Source organism: Globicephala melas, chromosome 8 (genome assembly GCF_963455315.2).
Source record: "Globicephala melas chromosome 8, mGloMel1.2, whole genome shotgun sequence".
Taxonomy (NCBI): Eukaryota; Metazoa; Chordata; class Mammalia; order Artiodactyla; family Delphinidae; genus Globicephala; species Globicephala melas.
Genome location: NC_083321.1, coordinates 10,537,186 through 10,554,047, shown reverse-complemented (window position 1 = coordinate 10,554,047; position 16,862 = coordinate 10,537,186). Strand labels below are relative to the sequence as shown.

The 16,862-nt window shown below is 39.5% G+C and overlaps 1 protein-coding gene across 1 annotated transcript; it reads left to right on the top strand.

Moving 5' to 3' along the window:
- The first annotated feature begins 8,291 nt into the window (after window positions 1-8,291).
- LOC115848518 (high affinity immunoglobulin epsilon receptor subunit beta) lies at window positions 8,292-14,944 on the top strand. Its single transcript, XM_030849294.2, has 7 exons — window positions 8,292-8,413; window positions 9,794-9,917; window positions 10,455-10,589; window positions 12,392-12,448; window positions 12,975-13,130; window positions 13,491-13,589; window positions 14,461-14,944. Exons 1-7 carry the CDS (start codon window positions 8,352-8,354, stop codon window positions 14,557-14,559), a joined length of 732 nt encoding a protein of 243 aa, XP_030705154.1. The 5' UTR covers window positions 8,292-8,351; the 3' UTR covers window positions 14,560-14,944.
- The last annotated feature ends 1,918 nt before the right edge of the window (window positions 14,945-16,862 follow it).

The window sequence follows — 16,862 nt, the reverse complement described above, 5'->3', positions numbered from 1 at the left end:
ATAATTCCAAAAGACATATGCACCCCAATGTTCATTGCAGCACTATTTACCATAGCCAGGTCATGGAAGCAACCTACATGCCCACTGACAGACGAATGGATAAAGAAGATGTGGTACATATATACAATGGAATATTACTCAGCCATAGAAAGGAACGAAATTGGGTCATTTGTTGATACGTGGATGGATCTAGAGACTGTCATACAGAGTGAAGTAAGTCAGAAAGAGAAAAACAAATATCGTATATTAACACATATATGTGGAACCTAGAAAAATGGTAGATGAACCGGTTTGCAGGGCAGAAAGTGAGACACAGATGTAGAGAACTAGCGTATGGACACCAAGGGGGGAACGTGGCGGGGGTGGTGGTGGTGGTGGTGTGATGAATTGGGCGATTGGGATTGACATGTATACACTGATGTGTATAAAACTGATGACTAATAAAAACCTGCTGTATAAAAAAATAAAATAAAATTCAAAAATTTTAAAAAAACGAAGTTTTAAATAACTTGCAAAAAAAAATTCGTGGGTATGTCCAGAGAGATACTTAGATGTATAAAAGGTCTTTTAGAACACCTAGTCCAATAAATCAAACCCATATCTGGAGCTTGGGTGAGAATATGAGAATGGTATTTAATATGCTTATGTATGTAAATAAATATTATTTACTTTTAATATAAACATAAGCATAAAGATAATTAATTACACTGAATATGTGTATTTATTATATGATAAAGTATGCACACCCATATAAACCTGTAAAAGGCCAAGAACAAAACAAAATGAAAATCTTATACATTTATTCAAAATTTTATTTGTATAAAATGATGAGCAAAGTCAAGTATAATTTTGTGTTCTAGAATGTGAATTTGAAAAGGAAGTTTGTACTAGTACCGCTAGGTATCTGCTAACCAAGGAAAGATCAAGAAAAGATGGTTGAGACTTAACATTCCTTTATCTGCTTCACTTCCTATTTTCAAGCAGTTTATTGTTTCAGGAACCTTATCTGTCGTAGTTGGGAAAAAAACCCGTAAAAACACTGGTAAGTGGAAGTTCTTCTTTTTCTATGGTCATAGGAGTAGAAATAAGTCATCCATTAACAGTGAGAGAGTTGAGGTTGGTGAATCCAGCTGAGACCCTGAGTGTCATTTAATGTGCAAGAAAATTAATTTTCTTTTCCTAAGGCATTCAGGTGGTAGATCTTCAGAAAATCATATAGATTGTGAATATGATTACTGGGATGATTACTACGATTATCTGATGAATCTGAAGCTTAGAAAAAGGCTTTTTGATATTTGTGTGTTCTTAAAGTTAACTAATTCTAATTATTTTGAGGGGGCACTCTCCTGCCATTAGTTTCACAGCTGAAAGCTAAGTAGTCTATATTTTTAGTGCTCATTAAACACTTAGTAAGTCTCTATTACGTGTTCCCACTCAACCACCTGCCCATTTATACTACTTTTCTAGCTCATTCACATTTCTACTCTATCCTCAAATGCCAATGCCTTTTTTCTCATCTCTACTCTCTGTTGATTCCCTTGCTTCCTATTCCGAGAAACTCAAGCCATTGGAGGAGATATTTCAGACCCCCACTATAACTACTTCATGGGCCAGATCTGTACCGATATATTTTTTTCATTCTAACCTCTTACCGTAGGTGATTCCTCTATGATTTTCTTCAAACCCGCACCCCTTCTGGAATACTAGATTCTTTTTCTCCATGCAAGTGCATCACTCCAATTCTCTTCCTACTAGATCTTTTTAATCAGCCCATAAGCATCCAATAACTGCTAAGAAAAAAAAAATTTGACCTTATTTTCTGCTGCAAGTTACAGTCACAATTCATTTTCCCTCCTGTAGCTAAACTCCTTAAAGGAATGCTCTACACTCTATCTCCAATTCCTATCTACCCAGTTTCAACTAAACCCACTGCAATAAGGCTTCATTTTCTTCCCCATCACACTTCTGTAACTGCTCCCTTTAAGATCACTGAACACTTCCACGTTGGTAACACAGAGCTCAATTCTCAGTCTTCATCTAACTGACCCATTAGCAGCACTGGTCTCTCGCTCCTCCTTCCAATAATTTCTTCACTTGGATTCCAGGAAACCTTGATTAGCCGCTTTTCCTCCTGTCTTCTTCTTTCCTCCTTCTCAATCTCCTTTCCTAGATCCTTTTCTTTTCTTTTTTTTTTTGCGGTACGTGAGCCTCTCACTGTTGTGGCCTCTACCGCTGCGGAGCACAGGCTCCGGACGCACAGGCCCAGCGGCCATGGCTCACGGGCCCAGCCGCTCCGCGGCATGTGGGATCTTCCCGGACCGGGGCACGAACCCGCGTCCCCTGCATCGGCAGGCGGACTCTCAACCACTGCGCCACCAGGGAAGCCAATTTTTAAAATGATTATTTTATAGGTTGCAATGTGCTTCTACTTATCTTTTCTTCATTGAGTCTTACCAAAGTCCTTCTGTCAAGCCCAGGTTTTATCTTGGGTAGGCTGGGGACAGGAAAGCAGTATAGTGTGGTTTAGAATAGTTGGAATCCTGAAATCAATATTTTGACATTGCTTAGGGAGGGGATATTTTAGAAATATCTCAGAAAGAAAAAAAAAATACATTACTCATAATTTGATTGTGACAAAAATGTAAGAGCTAAAAAACAATAGAGGAAAAAATAAAATCAGAGAATGCTAAAGGGAGCAACTGGAACACTTAAGGGGTCACTGAGAGAGACAGAGAATGATGCCTTGATATTTAAAAAATATAACATTTTTTATTGCTCTTTGAATGTTCCTGGTGAACCTTTCTCCAAAGAGAATCCTCTGAAAAATCTCTATGAAGACCTATTGTCTCTGATGAATTAGCAGTTTGAGAAGACCTTGGAGTTTACAATCTGTAATTTGTGTACTGAGTCCAGGCATTTTCCTCCAAGTTTACCAGTAAGCTGGGGACATGGGAGAAGTGATTGACTGATCCATGTTTGGTTATCACTCATTCATTAACTCATTCAATAAATATAGTGTTCCTACCATGTGCTTTGTCATTGTGCTAAAAATTCAGAAATAAAATTATAAGTTGTAGAATTATTTTGTTCCTATTTTCATTGAACGATAATGCATTTAGTCAAGTGTTTAAAATAAAACCCCAACCAAATAAGGGGTTATGTAAATGGCAACAATTTGATACTGATTAAAGAAGAATCTGAGTCATTAATTTAGGCATTTGCCTCAGAATGAATTGTCTCAACCATATCTGATTCAGAGGATATTTAGATGAGACTTTGGACTTAGTCCTGAAACAAATTAAGGCTATTGGGATGGATGGGTATATTCTGAATGCAAGAAGAACATGGAAGAGGCAAATTCTGGATGCCTGCCATCTCCCTAATAAGATGTTCACAAAAATTAAACAAAAGTTTATGAGGAACTTATCCAAAAAGAAAACATGGGAATTTTTTTCCAATTGTTTCTTTTTAAAATTAAATTAAGAAATAAATTTATTTTTTAAAAGTTTTAAATATTTTATAAAATTTGTAAAGGTTACTTACAGTTATTACAAAATATTGGCTGTATTTCCCATGCTGTACAATACATTCTTGAGCCTGTCTTACACCCAATAGTTTGTACCTTCCACTCTCCCCGCACTGCATTGCCCCCCTCCCCATACTGGTAACCACTAGTTTGTTGTCTACATCTGTGTCTGCTTCTTTTTTGTTTTATTCACTAATTTGTTGTAGTTTTTAGATTCCACATATAAGTGGTATTATACAGTATTTGTCTGACTTATTTCACTGCCTCTAGTTTGAAAATGGTTACTGGCCATCCAGTAAAATTAATGCATAAGATTTACAGTAAATCTTAACATTAGGTATGTCTTACCTCTATGGATTAAAAGGCATTATAAAAGTTTTCAGAGAGAAAATGCATGGCACAGACAAATATCTGGAATTAAAAATTAGGGTGAAATTCTCAAAATGAAATCTAGATGCTGGAAGAAAATGGAGTGAATGATTCTGGGTAAAAAACATTTTCTGGTTCAAACTCTAGATGTCTTTAGAATTCAATTAAGTCTAAGGGTATTAAAGAAAGGAAATGTTCAGGCCAACAAAGACTCAAAAATACCACCCAGGGCTTCCCTGGTGGTGCAGTGGTTGAGAGTCCGCCTGCCGATGCAGGGGACACGGGTTCGTGCCCCGGTCCGGGAAGATCCCACATGCCGTGGAGCGGCTGGGCCCGTGGGCCATGGCCGCTGACCCTGTGCGTCCGGAGCCTGTGCTCCGCAACGGGAGAGGCCACAACAGTCAGAGGCCCGCGTACCACAAAAAAAAAAAAAACCACCCAGATACTGTTTCTCAGCATGTGACCAGGGAATATATTCTATCAACATACAATAGCATACTAAGAAAGAGTAAAAGGTGATATGGAACAGGACCCTGTGGGGCTTCTGAGCACAAAAGCCTTTCTGCGTCCCCCATTTCTTTGATTAGGAAATAGACTTCATTCAGCCTCCAAGACCTTCCCTGAGTTCCAGCTGGGCAGGTTCAAACAGTTGTTAATTAGAAGGGAGGGGATGCAGGACAAGGGAGGAGCAGTCAAGAGAAACAACAGTGCAGCCTTGGGGCAGGGTCCTGATTCCCCTCAAGGGGGACACACACACACACACACACACACACACACACACACACACACACACACACACACACACACACACACACACACACACACACACACACACACACACACACACACACACACACACACACACACACACACACACGACAATATCTTTGAGCTGTTTTGCAGATACTGAAACCCGCACTAGGTGGTAGAAGTTAACAGTGTGCTGCCCACTAGCTCGGAGACCCCAGATGGGTTGGAACCAGAAGGTTGATGATGTTGACTCCCACTTACCTCCCCACCAACCAATCAGAAGAATGTCCACAGGCTGATCACACCCTCTTTGAACCATTACGATGGAACTCCTCACTACCCGCCTCCAGGTTGGGACACACAGTTTTGAGAGCCTTAGCCTGCTGTTGCCTCCTCTGCCTGGCAAAGCAATAAAGCTGTTCTTTGCTACTTCACCCAAAACTCTGTCTCCGAGATTTAATTCCGTGTCGGGGTACAGAGGCTGGATAAATAGGAAATCCAGTATAAAACAGGGCAATGGGAAGTCCTAGGATCATTCCTGAGTGGCATGTTTACTGGCAACCAGTCCAGATTGAAGCATGAGGTGACACAGGGGACTCCAGGAAAAGAAACATGTGATACATCACTCTCCAGGGTTAGCAAAATGAGGATGGATAGGCACTTTATGCAACATGTGTAAGGTATTAGAAGATGAAATTATGTTTAGAAAATAAGCCAATAAAGAATAGGAAGTCACTAAAAGTTGTGAAATAATACTGAAAATAGTAAAAATGAATTTGAACAAACATTCAGATATAATTATGTGAGAAGGATAGGTAGAAAGGAAGAATGGGTTTAAGAAAGCTAACATGCCAATGATCTGTAATAAAGAATAGAACAGTTGATGTCCACACCTTGTCTATGATGCTAGAGGTCTCATCATTTTCCTCTCTGAGCAGATGTTCTTCATCACAAGTGGACAAACACAGTTCACACCTATAATTTTCCTTGTTGAAAAGTGTCATTTTGGAGAATAGAAGGAGTGTGAGCTAATAAAGAATTAACATGGGCTGGACCTTGGCAGTTAAGTGGCCTAGAGGCTGAGACAGCAGTTCAACTCCAATTTTAGAAAGAGATCAAAAAGATTTTAAGCCCTTGGATAGTCTACATGAATATTTCCGAAGTCATATAAATGAAGAGACAGAGGTTTTCTCTTCAAGTCTGAACTCAGCTCTAAGCCTTTTAGAAACACTCATCTTGTTTCATAAACAATATTTTCTCATTTCCTTCATTTTAATAACCACGTTTCCCATGGAACATTGGGAGCTTGTATCAGTCTCAGCCTCTCTCACCTGTGAACCATATTTATTGAAGGCATACTTGGCTCTGGGATGTAGAAATGAGAGAGAGAGAGAGAGAGAGAGAGAGAGAGACTGGAATTCCTTTGGGAGTATCAGAAAATACCTCGAAGACATAGCAACTTTCAATTTGCAACATGTAAATTCGTGCATGTTTAAGTGAATTGAGCATTCAGTTTGAGAAAACAATTGTTCAGATGGGATCTCAAAGCAAATTTCTTTTGAGTTTGGGGAAGTAAACCCAGTGTATATCTGAGAGAAGAAACTTTGCTTGTGAAAGAGGAAGCCAGATGATGACTGGGTGAAAAGCATGGACAGATGTGCTGTCAACAAGAGGAAATATAAGCTGGGGGAGGGAAGTGTTAGTGCCATTATCTCTTCCTTTCAGTCAGAGGCATGGCTAAAACTCATCTTGATAATATTGCCCCCACCAAAAAAAAAAAAAAAGACATTTTGTCATAGGCTTCAATGTTTACTATTGTGAAAGATGAAAGAGTATGTCTATAAGGACCAAAAGTGAGGGCACAGAGATGATAAGCATCTCAGAAGGGGGTAAGAAGAAGATGCTGGTGAAAACTGAGATATGAAACAAGTTGAAGATCACGAGATACATCTCAGTTACAGATTTGCATGCTGCAAGTTTCTGCTGAAAATTCTCACAAAATAGCATTGTGTACAAACACCAACGACCATCCTCAATGTCCCCTGTCTACAACTCAAGTTTAATTTCTAATTATTCTCTGCAAACATAATGAACTATTATAGACTACTCCCAGAAAACACCACAAACAGGCATTTTTTCAGGCCCTGTTTTAGCAGATGTGGTGTTAATTCCACTGAGGGAGAGGCAAATGAACGAAAACTCCTGAGGTTACCATCTGAAGTCTTGGCTGAAATGTGAACTTTCTCTGGGAATCTCTTACTTGACTTCTACATACCCTCTAAGAGGTAGAACTGTACATCCTCCTGTGTGTTCCAGCAGCCTCTGACATGTTGGTAATATATTATTTATCTTTGTTCTACTCTGCCAGATGGTGAGCCAGACAAAGGCGGGGACCATGGTGTTCATCTCTGCAGGCTCAGAGATAAGAGCAGTGCCTGACATGCAGCATTAAGTCCCTTTTGGAGGAATGTGTAAGTGAATGAGTTTCATTAACTCCAACAACATACCGGTCAGGTCCACCGATTCTGGAAGACACAGTGGGAGGACGGCATGTGGGTTAATACATTTTTGTTATGAAAGGTGTGCTAATGTATCTTTTAGTGTCCCCTGTTCACACAAACATCTTACGTTTCTTGGAGAAAGAGAAGAAATTTGTATCACAAACCAGAGAGACAGTACAGATGCACAGAGGTAAACTTTGTAGTATCTTTATAGTTTAATGAAGAGCCATTCAAGATTATGTCTATAATCAAACTGAAATAAACGAGTCCCAACTCTGTGAATCTCACCTGTATCTTCATTTTGCTATGGTCTAGCTAGATTTGCTATTAAAATAAGCACGTCAGTTTAGCTCTGACCCTAATTTAGGCATACTGCTCAGGCCAAGGCTGCTTAGATCTACTCATAGAATTTGTTATGAAGTTCATGCTCCTCAGTGTTTCCATAGGCCCATCCTTGCCATCACAAAAACCAAGGCAGCAGAGAGTCAACCTAACCTTTTAGTAGACAACGGAGTCTTCAGTGTGAAAACTTCTTAGCTTTCACACTATCAGGAATGGTTCCCAGGCCTTAGAACTCTGCCTGTCCAGTTTCTGAGACCATCTGCTACAAACAGCCATATATAAGCACTGTCCAAAAGACAGGAAGAAAGAGAAAGACAATAAATATTGAAGTCAAGGACAAATCCAGAGATTCAGAGACTAAGACACACTCATACTTGCAAACTGTGCTTCAGCCTTAGATTACGTGTGAAGCCAAGTCTTCCAAGGACAATTGGAGAACTTCTGGCATAGGAATGGCTGAACCAGGTCACAAGCAGAGAAAGCACCAGGAGAGAAGCCAATCTCTTTATGTCCTGCGGTTCTCTCTCACCTTCTCAGTCCCCACTAAACCGACTCATTTTTAGGTTCTGTAAATCCTGCTGGTTTCAGGCAGAATTATCTTCCAGGAGTCTCAAATTTCCCCATTTCACTCTCATCCCTATTCAGTAGCCCACTCAATTCTGCTCTTCCTTATAACAAGAAAAGCCCTATTGATCTTAGCCAGGAAAATTATCTTTCTGACCAATGTCTTAAGCATGAAGATAGTTATCAGTGTCATGAGTCAACCCATCTTAACTGACCATCCGGAGACTCTGTGAGAGGGACCCCACCAAGGCTCATTGTAACACTGCTCTTCACAACCGTATAGCTCAGTTAATGAAAAAATGGACACAGAAATTGGGAGAAGAACAGATCTTGCTCTCCCAAACCCACAAGAGCCCACCAGGTAGGTACAGGTTATTATTTTCTTCTATTTCCAGTCATTTAGTGAACCAGAGATAGTCACAGTGCTGGGGAGATGCCAAATCATGAACATAGGCATGGACCCATCAGGTTTAACTAAAATACAGGGTATAAAGAAGTTATTTGCTATACTTTTTCACTAGTTCTCTCTGGTTGATGGGGAAGAAGGTTTTTACTTAGCTTTTAAATTGGGAACAACTTAAGTTTTCTAACAAAAGAGGTGCATATTCTGGGTATGGCGTAGGGGAGTTTGTGTTGGTTTGGCCAATTTTCTGTACGACGTTATGGGAAAAAATCGAATGAACTTTTTGGCCAACCCATACTATCAGTAGAGATCTCTTGCCTATGTGTCTGATGTGTGTTAAGGGACAGGAGGTTTTCAAAATGACCTCGGGCTTCTTTCTGGTTAGTCTTTGTGAATCTCAAGCTGTGGGATCCTGCCCCACTGTTTAGAGGGGAACTGTTCCCAGAGTGAAATCTGGTGGAGATGTGCATAGTCTAGTTTTCCTTCGAACACCAAAAATTAACACATGTTAAGACTTTCTTCTTAAAGGTTTTAGGAGAAACTAAAGACAGAGCTTTGGGAATCAATATTGGATTGAATATCATTGCAAAATATTGAGTAGACTCTGAAGACACAGTATTTCCAGTTAGCTTCCTCTGAGGATGAAAACAGGAATAGAGATCAACAAATCCTTCAAAACCATTCCTTTATGCCCATGAAATTGAGTGTGTCATTGACAAAATATTTTCAGATACATTTCTATGTTAAAAAGACTGAGAGATGCATAGGTAAACATGTCTGTTGGATTGTTTTTAGTTGTACGCATCAATACAGATTAATGAGAAAGAACCTGGTAATAATTCTAGATTAAGAATAAGACTTGGGGGCTTCCCTGGTGGCGCAGTGGTTGAGGGTCTGCCTGCCGATGCAGGGGACGTGGGTTCGTGCCCCGGTCCGGGAAGATCCCACATGCCGCGGAGCAGCTGCGCCCGTGAGCCATGGCCGCTGAGCCTGCGCGTCCGGAGCCTGTGCTCCGCAACGGGAGAGACCACAACAGTGAGAGGCCCGCGCACCGCAAAAAAAAAAAAAAAAAAAAAAAAAAAAAGAATAAGACTTGGCCTGGGGCTTTTTTGTTTTTGTTTTTTTTCCCTTTTGTTCCATCTAATCATTGATGAGACAGTAATCTTGGCCACTAACTTGGACCCTCTGAGCCTCAGAATTTCTTGTACTTTACAGTGAAGATTTTCATTGCAGGATTGTTTTGAAACATAAACAAGCACAATGCCCCTGTCAGTTGAGAGCTTTGCACAGGGAGTTAGAGAATTTTCTCATGGCTGCATTTCTGTTTAAACTTCATAGTGTGCCTGAAATTGAACTTTCAGTAGTATCTCTCCATGATAAGAACTTACTGGAGAAAGCTGCCCTATCCCCACCACGCCAAACGTGGCTGACTCTTTTGAAGAAGGAGCTGGAATTCCTGGGGGTGAGTGAGCCTCCTCTAATCGCAACCAGAGTAAAGACTGGCTCTAAGGAAGTGTATTTGTTGGCATCCACATAGTTTCCCCAACTCAGACTCAAGAGGAGTGAAGTACCTGGTAGACGAAAACTTGACACTTACCGCACCCTGTTGGGTAAAAAGCAGCATTTCCTCATGAAGACCCGGATAAGAATAGCAAATAGGATCTGTCAGCTCTGGTCAGTTGCCAGGTGATTAATATCATCCTGTGAAGGATTTAGAATCTTTATCTTCTCTTAGATGGAAAGAGCCATTATTGATGTCTACCATGAGAATGTAAATAAAGACACAGGAGAAATGTGCTGGCTATTCCTGCCTTAAGTCATGCCTACATAAATCCTTCGAGTGGCCAGATGATAGTGGGAAATATTGCATTTGGATACTTTCTCAGGACTGCCTAAGACACCAAAGCAATTTCTTACATTTTGCCTCGATTATAAGGAAATTGATGTAATCTTAGGAAAACGTCTTCTTATTTCACAAAACTTATGCATTTTTCTACAGGTAACACAAATTCTGATTAGTTTGATATGCTTTTATTTTGGAATAATCGTCTGCTCCGTGTTCAATAATTCAGAATTGAAAGAAGAATTTTTTTCATCATTTAAAGTAGGCTACCCATTCTGGGGAACAGTATTTGTGAGTATATGTCTACAACTGTCTCTGAAATAACACTGTACATGGCTTTTCTTTTATTTAGATCAGATCTGACCAATTGTTTATTCTAGTATTTAGAATATATGAATATATTCTAATATGTAGATATGTAAATATACATACATATTTGCAGTTTACGAAGCACTTTGGGTTGAATATGCTAACACACGTTTATCAGATGAGAAACCTGGGATTAATAAAAGTTAAACATATTACCCAAGAGGCATTTAGCTAATGAAAATTGAAACTAAACTTTCAGAACTCAACTTCAGAAAAATCTCCCTAACACTATCCATAAATAAAGTTATCTTAGTGAAGGGAGGGGGAAGAGATTGCTGAGGTGAGGAGAAGAAGACTGACATCTGAGGAACTTCTACTGTGCCCTAGAAACTCTTTTTTTTTTTTTTGCGGTACGTGGGCCTCTCACTGTTGTGGCTTCTCCCATTGTGGAGCACAAGCTCCGGACGCACAGGCTCAGAGGCCATGGCTCACGGGCCCAGCCGCTCCGCGGCATGTGGGATCTTCCTGGACTGGGGCATGAACCCCTGTCCCCTGCATTGGCAGGCAGACTCTCAACCGCTGCGCCACCAGGGAAGCCCCTTAGAAACTCTTTTAGGTGCTTTCTCAGTGCATCCTTTTTAGTCATTGTACTATTTAGAAACTAGATGGCTGAATGAGCTCACAAAAATATACAGCTTTATTGAAGTATAACAGACCTGCCATAAATGGCACATTTTAAGGTGTACAATTTGATAAATTTTGACACATGTATACACATGTGAAAACCTTACCACATCCATATAATGAACATACTCATAACTGCCAAAAGTTTCCTTGTTTCCCTTGGTAACCCTTCCCTTCCTCGACCCCTATCTTCCCATCCTTAGGCAATCACTTGTTTTTTGTCACTATAGATTAGTTTGCATTTCCTAGAGTTTTATATAAATGGAATTATACACCATGTTCTGTCTACTGTCTGGCTTCTTGCACTTGCATAATTATTTTCAATTAATCCATGCTGTTTTTCGGATCAACACTTCATTCACAAGGATATATTATTTTAACCCTAATCACATTGGCTTGGCACTCTGCTAAATACTTAGGTCTCTGGTCACTCGTTCAAGACTCTCCTTGAACCTTTGCCATATTTTATTTGAAACTTCCTTACTGTCTTTTCATTTCAAACAGCTTATTAGATGTCTCTCAACTCATCATACAATCTGAATCTTTGGAATTTTGTTTTAATTTGTGCTATTGGTTGATATCTTCACTAGATCTTTCACCATATGCATTTTCATAATGACTATATGTCTGTACGATACATGGCAGACTCTGGAGACAGACACATGTTTCTGGCCCAAAGGAGTTGACCAACTATAACACACAAGTTGCTCATGAAAGCAAATGATTACCAAAAAATTAGAGTAGTGTTATAATCACGTACCAGGGCTGCTGGAACTTACAATATTTAATAGTAACCCACGGACTGTCAGGGTTGGCATCACCTGGGATCCTGCTAGAAATAAAGAATCTCAGGCCTCATCTAGGACTTACTGAGTAAGAATTTGCATTTTAACAAGACTCTCATATAATTCATATGTACATTGAATTTTGAGAAGCTCTCTATAGGAAATAAAAAATAAAATAATAAAATTTAAAAGTAAAGGAGAGCTTTATAGAATACCCACAACTTTACCTTCTATTTGGAGGACGGGGGTGAAAGGGACACAGAGAAGAACAGAGACTCACTATGCTCTTTTTTTTTCCTCCTCCCTTTTGAACAGTTTGCTATTTCTGGATTTGTGTCAGTTATGTCTGAAAGGAAACATGTACCATATCTGGTGAGTTTGCATTCTGTCTTTGTCCATCCTTGAGAAGGTAAGAAAAATCTAATGTTGAGAGTCTTGAAAAAGGTACGTCATCATCTCTTATGAGCAAATGTGGATATGTGATATTTTTCCAATCTACTTTGTATTTAATGTAATCATTAAAAATAAAAGCATTAAAATACCAATTGTATCATTTAAAAACAATAAATGTAACTACTCTGACACTTGTTGAAAAAATAACCTCACACCTTCTCTGTCCTCATACTCTAGTCCTATGATCAAATAAATGACTCGTTTCCAATGAAGGAGTCTATTTGAGGAGAGGCTATGAGTATCCACTGGCTTTTCCTGAATGCAGTCCTAGCAAGAAAGTTATAGGTCCTTATTACACAAGTACATTTTCAAGATTTCCCTTTTTCACCTATATTTTAAGTAAATGCAGAGTTTATTGGATATATCCAGCCCTGAAATGCAGACAGGTTTATCGAATACTGTGGCAGGTGCAGGACCAAGTCTAAATGTTGTTCTTTGTCATCAGATACGAGGAAGACTGGGAGCGAACACTGTCAGCAGCATAGCTGGAGGAATAGGAATCATCATCCTGATCATTAACCTAAAGAAGAGCTCAGCTTATATCTACCGTTGCCGGGATATTTATGAGAAAGACATCTGCTTTGTGGCTTCTGTTTCCGCTGTATGTATTTTTTGTGGGAAGACTAAGATTCTGGGTCTTAATCTCAGTAAGACGCCTTCTCTTCCTTTCCATGAACACAATCCTTTCTTGAAACCTCAATCACATAATGCAGTGTTCTGGAGGCTCATACCCAGAGATGTGCCGGCCTCCTTCCCCTGCCCCCCCAGCTGAATTCTGCAAGGGTGGAGTCATCTGCTTTGAGTAACCATCTCCTGGTTTTCCCACGTGTCATCTTATAGGAACTGGTCTTGAGGGTGGGCGGTCGTGAAAACAAGGGTTGCTGTAAGGGAATGTACTTCTGGGACACCTACCTTGTCACTCTACTTGTCTTTCTGGTTGTTGTTGGTTGTTATTCAACAGGAAATTGTGGCAATGATCCTGTTTCTCACCATTCTGGGGTTTTGCAGTGCTGTGTCACTCACCGTCTATGGGATTGGAGAAGTAATTGAAGGAAATAAGGTAGGCGGAGGCCTGAGATTAAATCCTAAACGATAAGATAAAGAATTCGAGCTTTGTTGCTTAAAAGTATGGCCTGGGTTTCCTGCAACATTTCTTCCAGTTTCAGCATTCCATTTCTCCAAGTTTCAGCACTTTGATTTCCAAATCTCAAGTTTTGAATCAAGCTTTCCACTCACAAATCTCACGGTATATTCCTGTGACTGAGAAGTTTAGGAAAATCGGATCTTCATCATTTTAGAAAATGTAGATGCTTTGAAGTTGATGAGCATGAGAGATGAATATACAGGTAGCAAGTGGTGGAGACACTCAGGTATCTGGGCTCATTTGCTTTCCCAGAATAGTTCTGCTCTATTTGTTCCTGCTCTCTTTTTTCTTGGCTTTCACCTTCCCACTTGCTCTGAAACCTCAAGCTTGTCTCCTCCCTAACCCGTGACTACCGACTGCATTTCCACTTGTCTTACGCATTTCACACCTTTGATGTATGAAAAAGAATTACCAATACCTGATGCACATACATTTACTCAGATCTTCCAGATAAAACATGCTCTCTCCATCTGTCCACTTGCCTGAAGCATTCAAGTCTGGCTGCCTTTTCTGATCACTTTCCTCCAGTGACAGAGGTATAAGACAAGGGATATACCAAAGTTCAGACACAGAATCATCTCAGCAACTTCTCAATGACTGACGATTTCTTCTGAGCCCGCTTGGCCAGGCAATCTGGCTTGGTTTGTTAGAGATGGAGGTATTAATTACAGTGTAATGGCAGATGGTGAGATTCAGAAAGGCAAAAGGAGATGAGATATGCCTCTTAAGAAAGTCTTCTCGTGGCAGGAAATTCTTGGTGATTGATAATGATTTTTTCCCTCATCAGATTCCAGAAGATCGTCTTTATGAAGAAGTAAACATCTATGCACCAATTTACAGTGAGTTGGAAGATGGAGGGGAGGCAACTTCTCCCACTGATTCGTAAGAATCATGAGTCCAGAACATTCTGATCATAGCAAAGGATCTAGGAAGCCAAGATCTTTGTTTAAGGGACTCCTGGCAAACTTTCAATTCTTTCTGTGACCTGCCAACTTTACATTATGACTTATTCTCCAGATGACAAAATTCTATTTTTATTGTTTCCATTCACTTAAATCCCCCTCCATTTGTAAATACGAAAGACTCCTATTTTTCTTGTTTTCTGTGGCTGTTTCACACCCATCCCTTCTGGGCCGTCAACAGAAAACAAGAAAAATAAGCATTTACGCTGTGCCTAGAACTGTGCAAATAGAGAAAACAAGAGGAAGGCTGGTTGAGCGTTGAGTTAAACTTAACAGTTTGGTAATATTTGTCTCTTAGCCCCTTTTAGAGTTTACCAGAGCTGCAGATGTATGTGATAGATGCCCCCCACCCCTACGGGATTATAAGCACCTTGAGGGCAAAGTCCACTCAGCAAACATAAACTGAGAACCAACTAAGTAAAGTTTTTCACGTCTGTCTCTCTCACTTTGTGTATCCCAGTATTTTATCCATAGTGGGTACTCAGTGTGAATTTATGGAGTGTAGGGGTGAATATTCAGGGAGGGTATATCACCAGGTCAAGACAGAGGTAGGGTAGAAAAGGAGAAAGAAATGATTCTGAAGGGAATTTGGAGGTGATAAGAAGACCAAATTGACATATATTAGGAATAGAGTTAGGAGGACAGTCAGATGGCGGTTTGAACAGAGATTCTTCAGGTATGTATGAAACATTTTGGTGCAGCCGCATCAGGTTAGCAATGGCTGCTTCCTGCTTGTGTTTGGTCTTATATGGACAAAACAACGCGGTATGTTAGAAGGATCACTGATCTTATAAAGCGCAGGGAGTCTGCATTGGAATCCCAGGCCTATTGCTTATTAGTTGAGTGAGTTGTGGCAAATCATTTAACCTTTTACTTAATCTGGGTTTTCTCATCAGTAAAATTAACATATTAGGAATAATTTACCTGCCAGTGCTAAAAGTGTGTGTGGAAACACACACACACACACACAGTATAAATTAAAAGTGCTCTAAAAGAGAAAGAAATTATTAATAAATTAATTAATTCTTATATACATAAAGCAATCTACAAATCTTAGTACTCGCTAATGATATAAAATTTAAGTCCATTTGATCTGAAAGGCTCCACTCTTTTTTTAAACAAAAATTTAATCCTAAGAGCCAAATATATCAAGAGTAGTCAGTGAAAACAAAGCCACATTTGCTCAATGAAATCAGCTGTGTTAAAGGACAACAAAAATTTAACCCATTCTATATGAAAAAAAGTATGTCATTACCTTTGAAATAATTGTGTCCTCCATATGTTATTATTATTATTATTTACAATAGGTCCTTGTTGGTTATCTATTTTAAATATAGCAGTGTGTACAGGTCAATCCCAAACTCCCAATCTATACTTCTCCCCCACCCTTCCCCGCTGGTAACCATAACCTGTCCTAAAGTCTCCACTTTCTAAACCCACTTCACTTTCTCTTTAATATGCTTTGTGCTTGACCCCCTCATGTCAACATCTTAGCTTCAAATGTTCTGCCTTCCCTTTTGTGCTTGCTTGAATTTCTTCTTTCTGTAATGCTTATCTTAAATCTCACCTGATTCTTTAAGTTTTTCTAGTTGATTGCTCCTCTCTCTAGAAGATAAGTTTTTCGAATCGAATACACACACCCCTTATACTCTATATTAAACCTTCTGTATGGAAATATTTTATGTCCCCTCAATGATAATATATTTTTTCAAAGGCAAAAAGTCTCATAAAAATCTGTATGTTGCATGAATCACCAACACATTCACGGACACAATATTGTTCAGTAGTGTTTGCAGATTGATGAATAAGCAGCAGGGAGTTTTATTAAGTTACTCAGTATCTGGAGATGGAAACCGTAATGGAGAGATCACTTAATGAAGAACTTGAAAGAAGAATAAATGAATGAAGACATGAGCTAAAATGAAGTCAGTGGAAATGGAGAGATGATTGTGTCTAAAACATGGAGAGAAAGAGTATTTGGTCTTCTTGCTAACAAGTTGAATTAAAGGATAAAGTTAGAGAAGCAACTGGTTGATTAACACATTATGTGTTTAAGTCGATCAGAGAACAACGGGTAATGTTGAAAGAAATGATAGGAAGTGAGAAATATGAATTAATAAGTGAGGAGTACAGACAGACCCAGATTAAGTGCAGTTTTAGACTGTCATTTTTAGGAGACCAGAGACAAATGCAACTACAGAGTGCCTGGTGGTATCCAGTGTAGAGT

Coding starts and splice junctions, on each gene's coding strand:
- LOC115848518 (XM_030849294.2), top strand. CDS start 8,352: ATGGACACAGAAATTGGGAGAAGAACAGATCTTGCTCTCCCAAACCCA. Junction 10,590..12,391: donor CATTCTGGGGAACAGTATTT/GTGAGTATATGT, acceptor CCTTTTGAACAG/TTTGCTATTTCTGGATTTGT. Junction 13,590..14,460: donor AAGTAATTGAAGGAAATAAG/GTAGGCGGAGGC, acceptor TTCCCTCATCAG/ATTCCAGAAGATCGTCTTTA.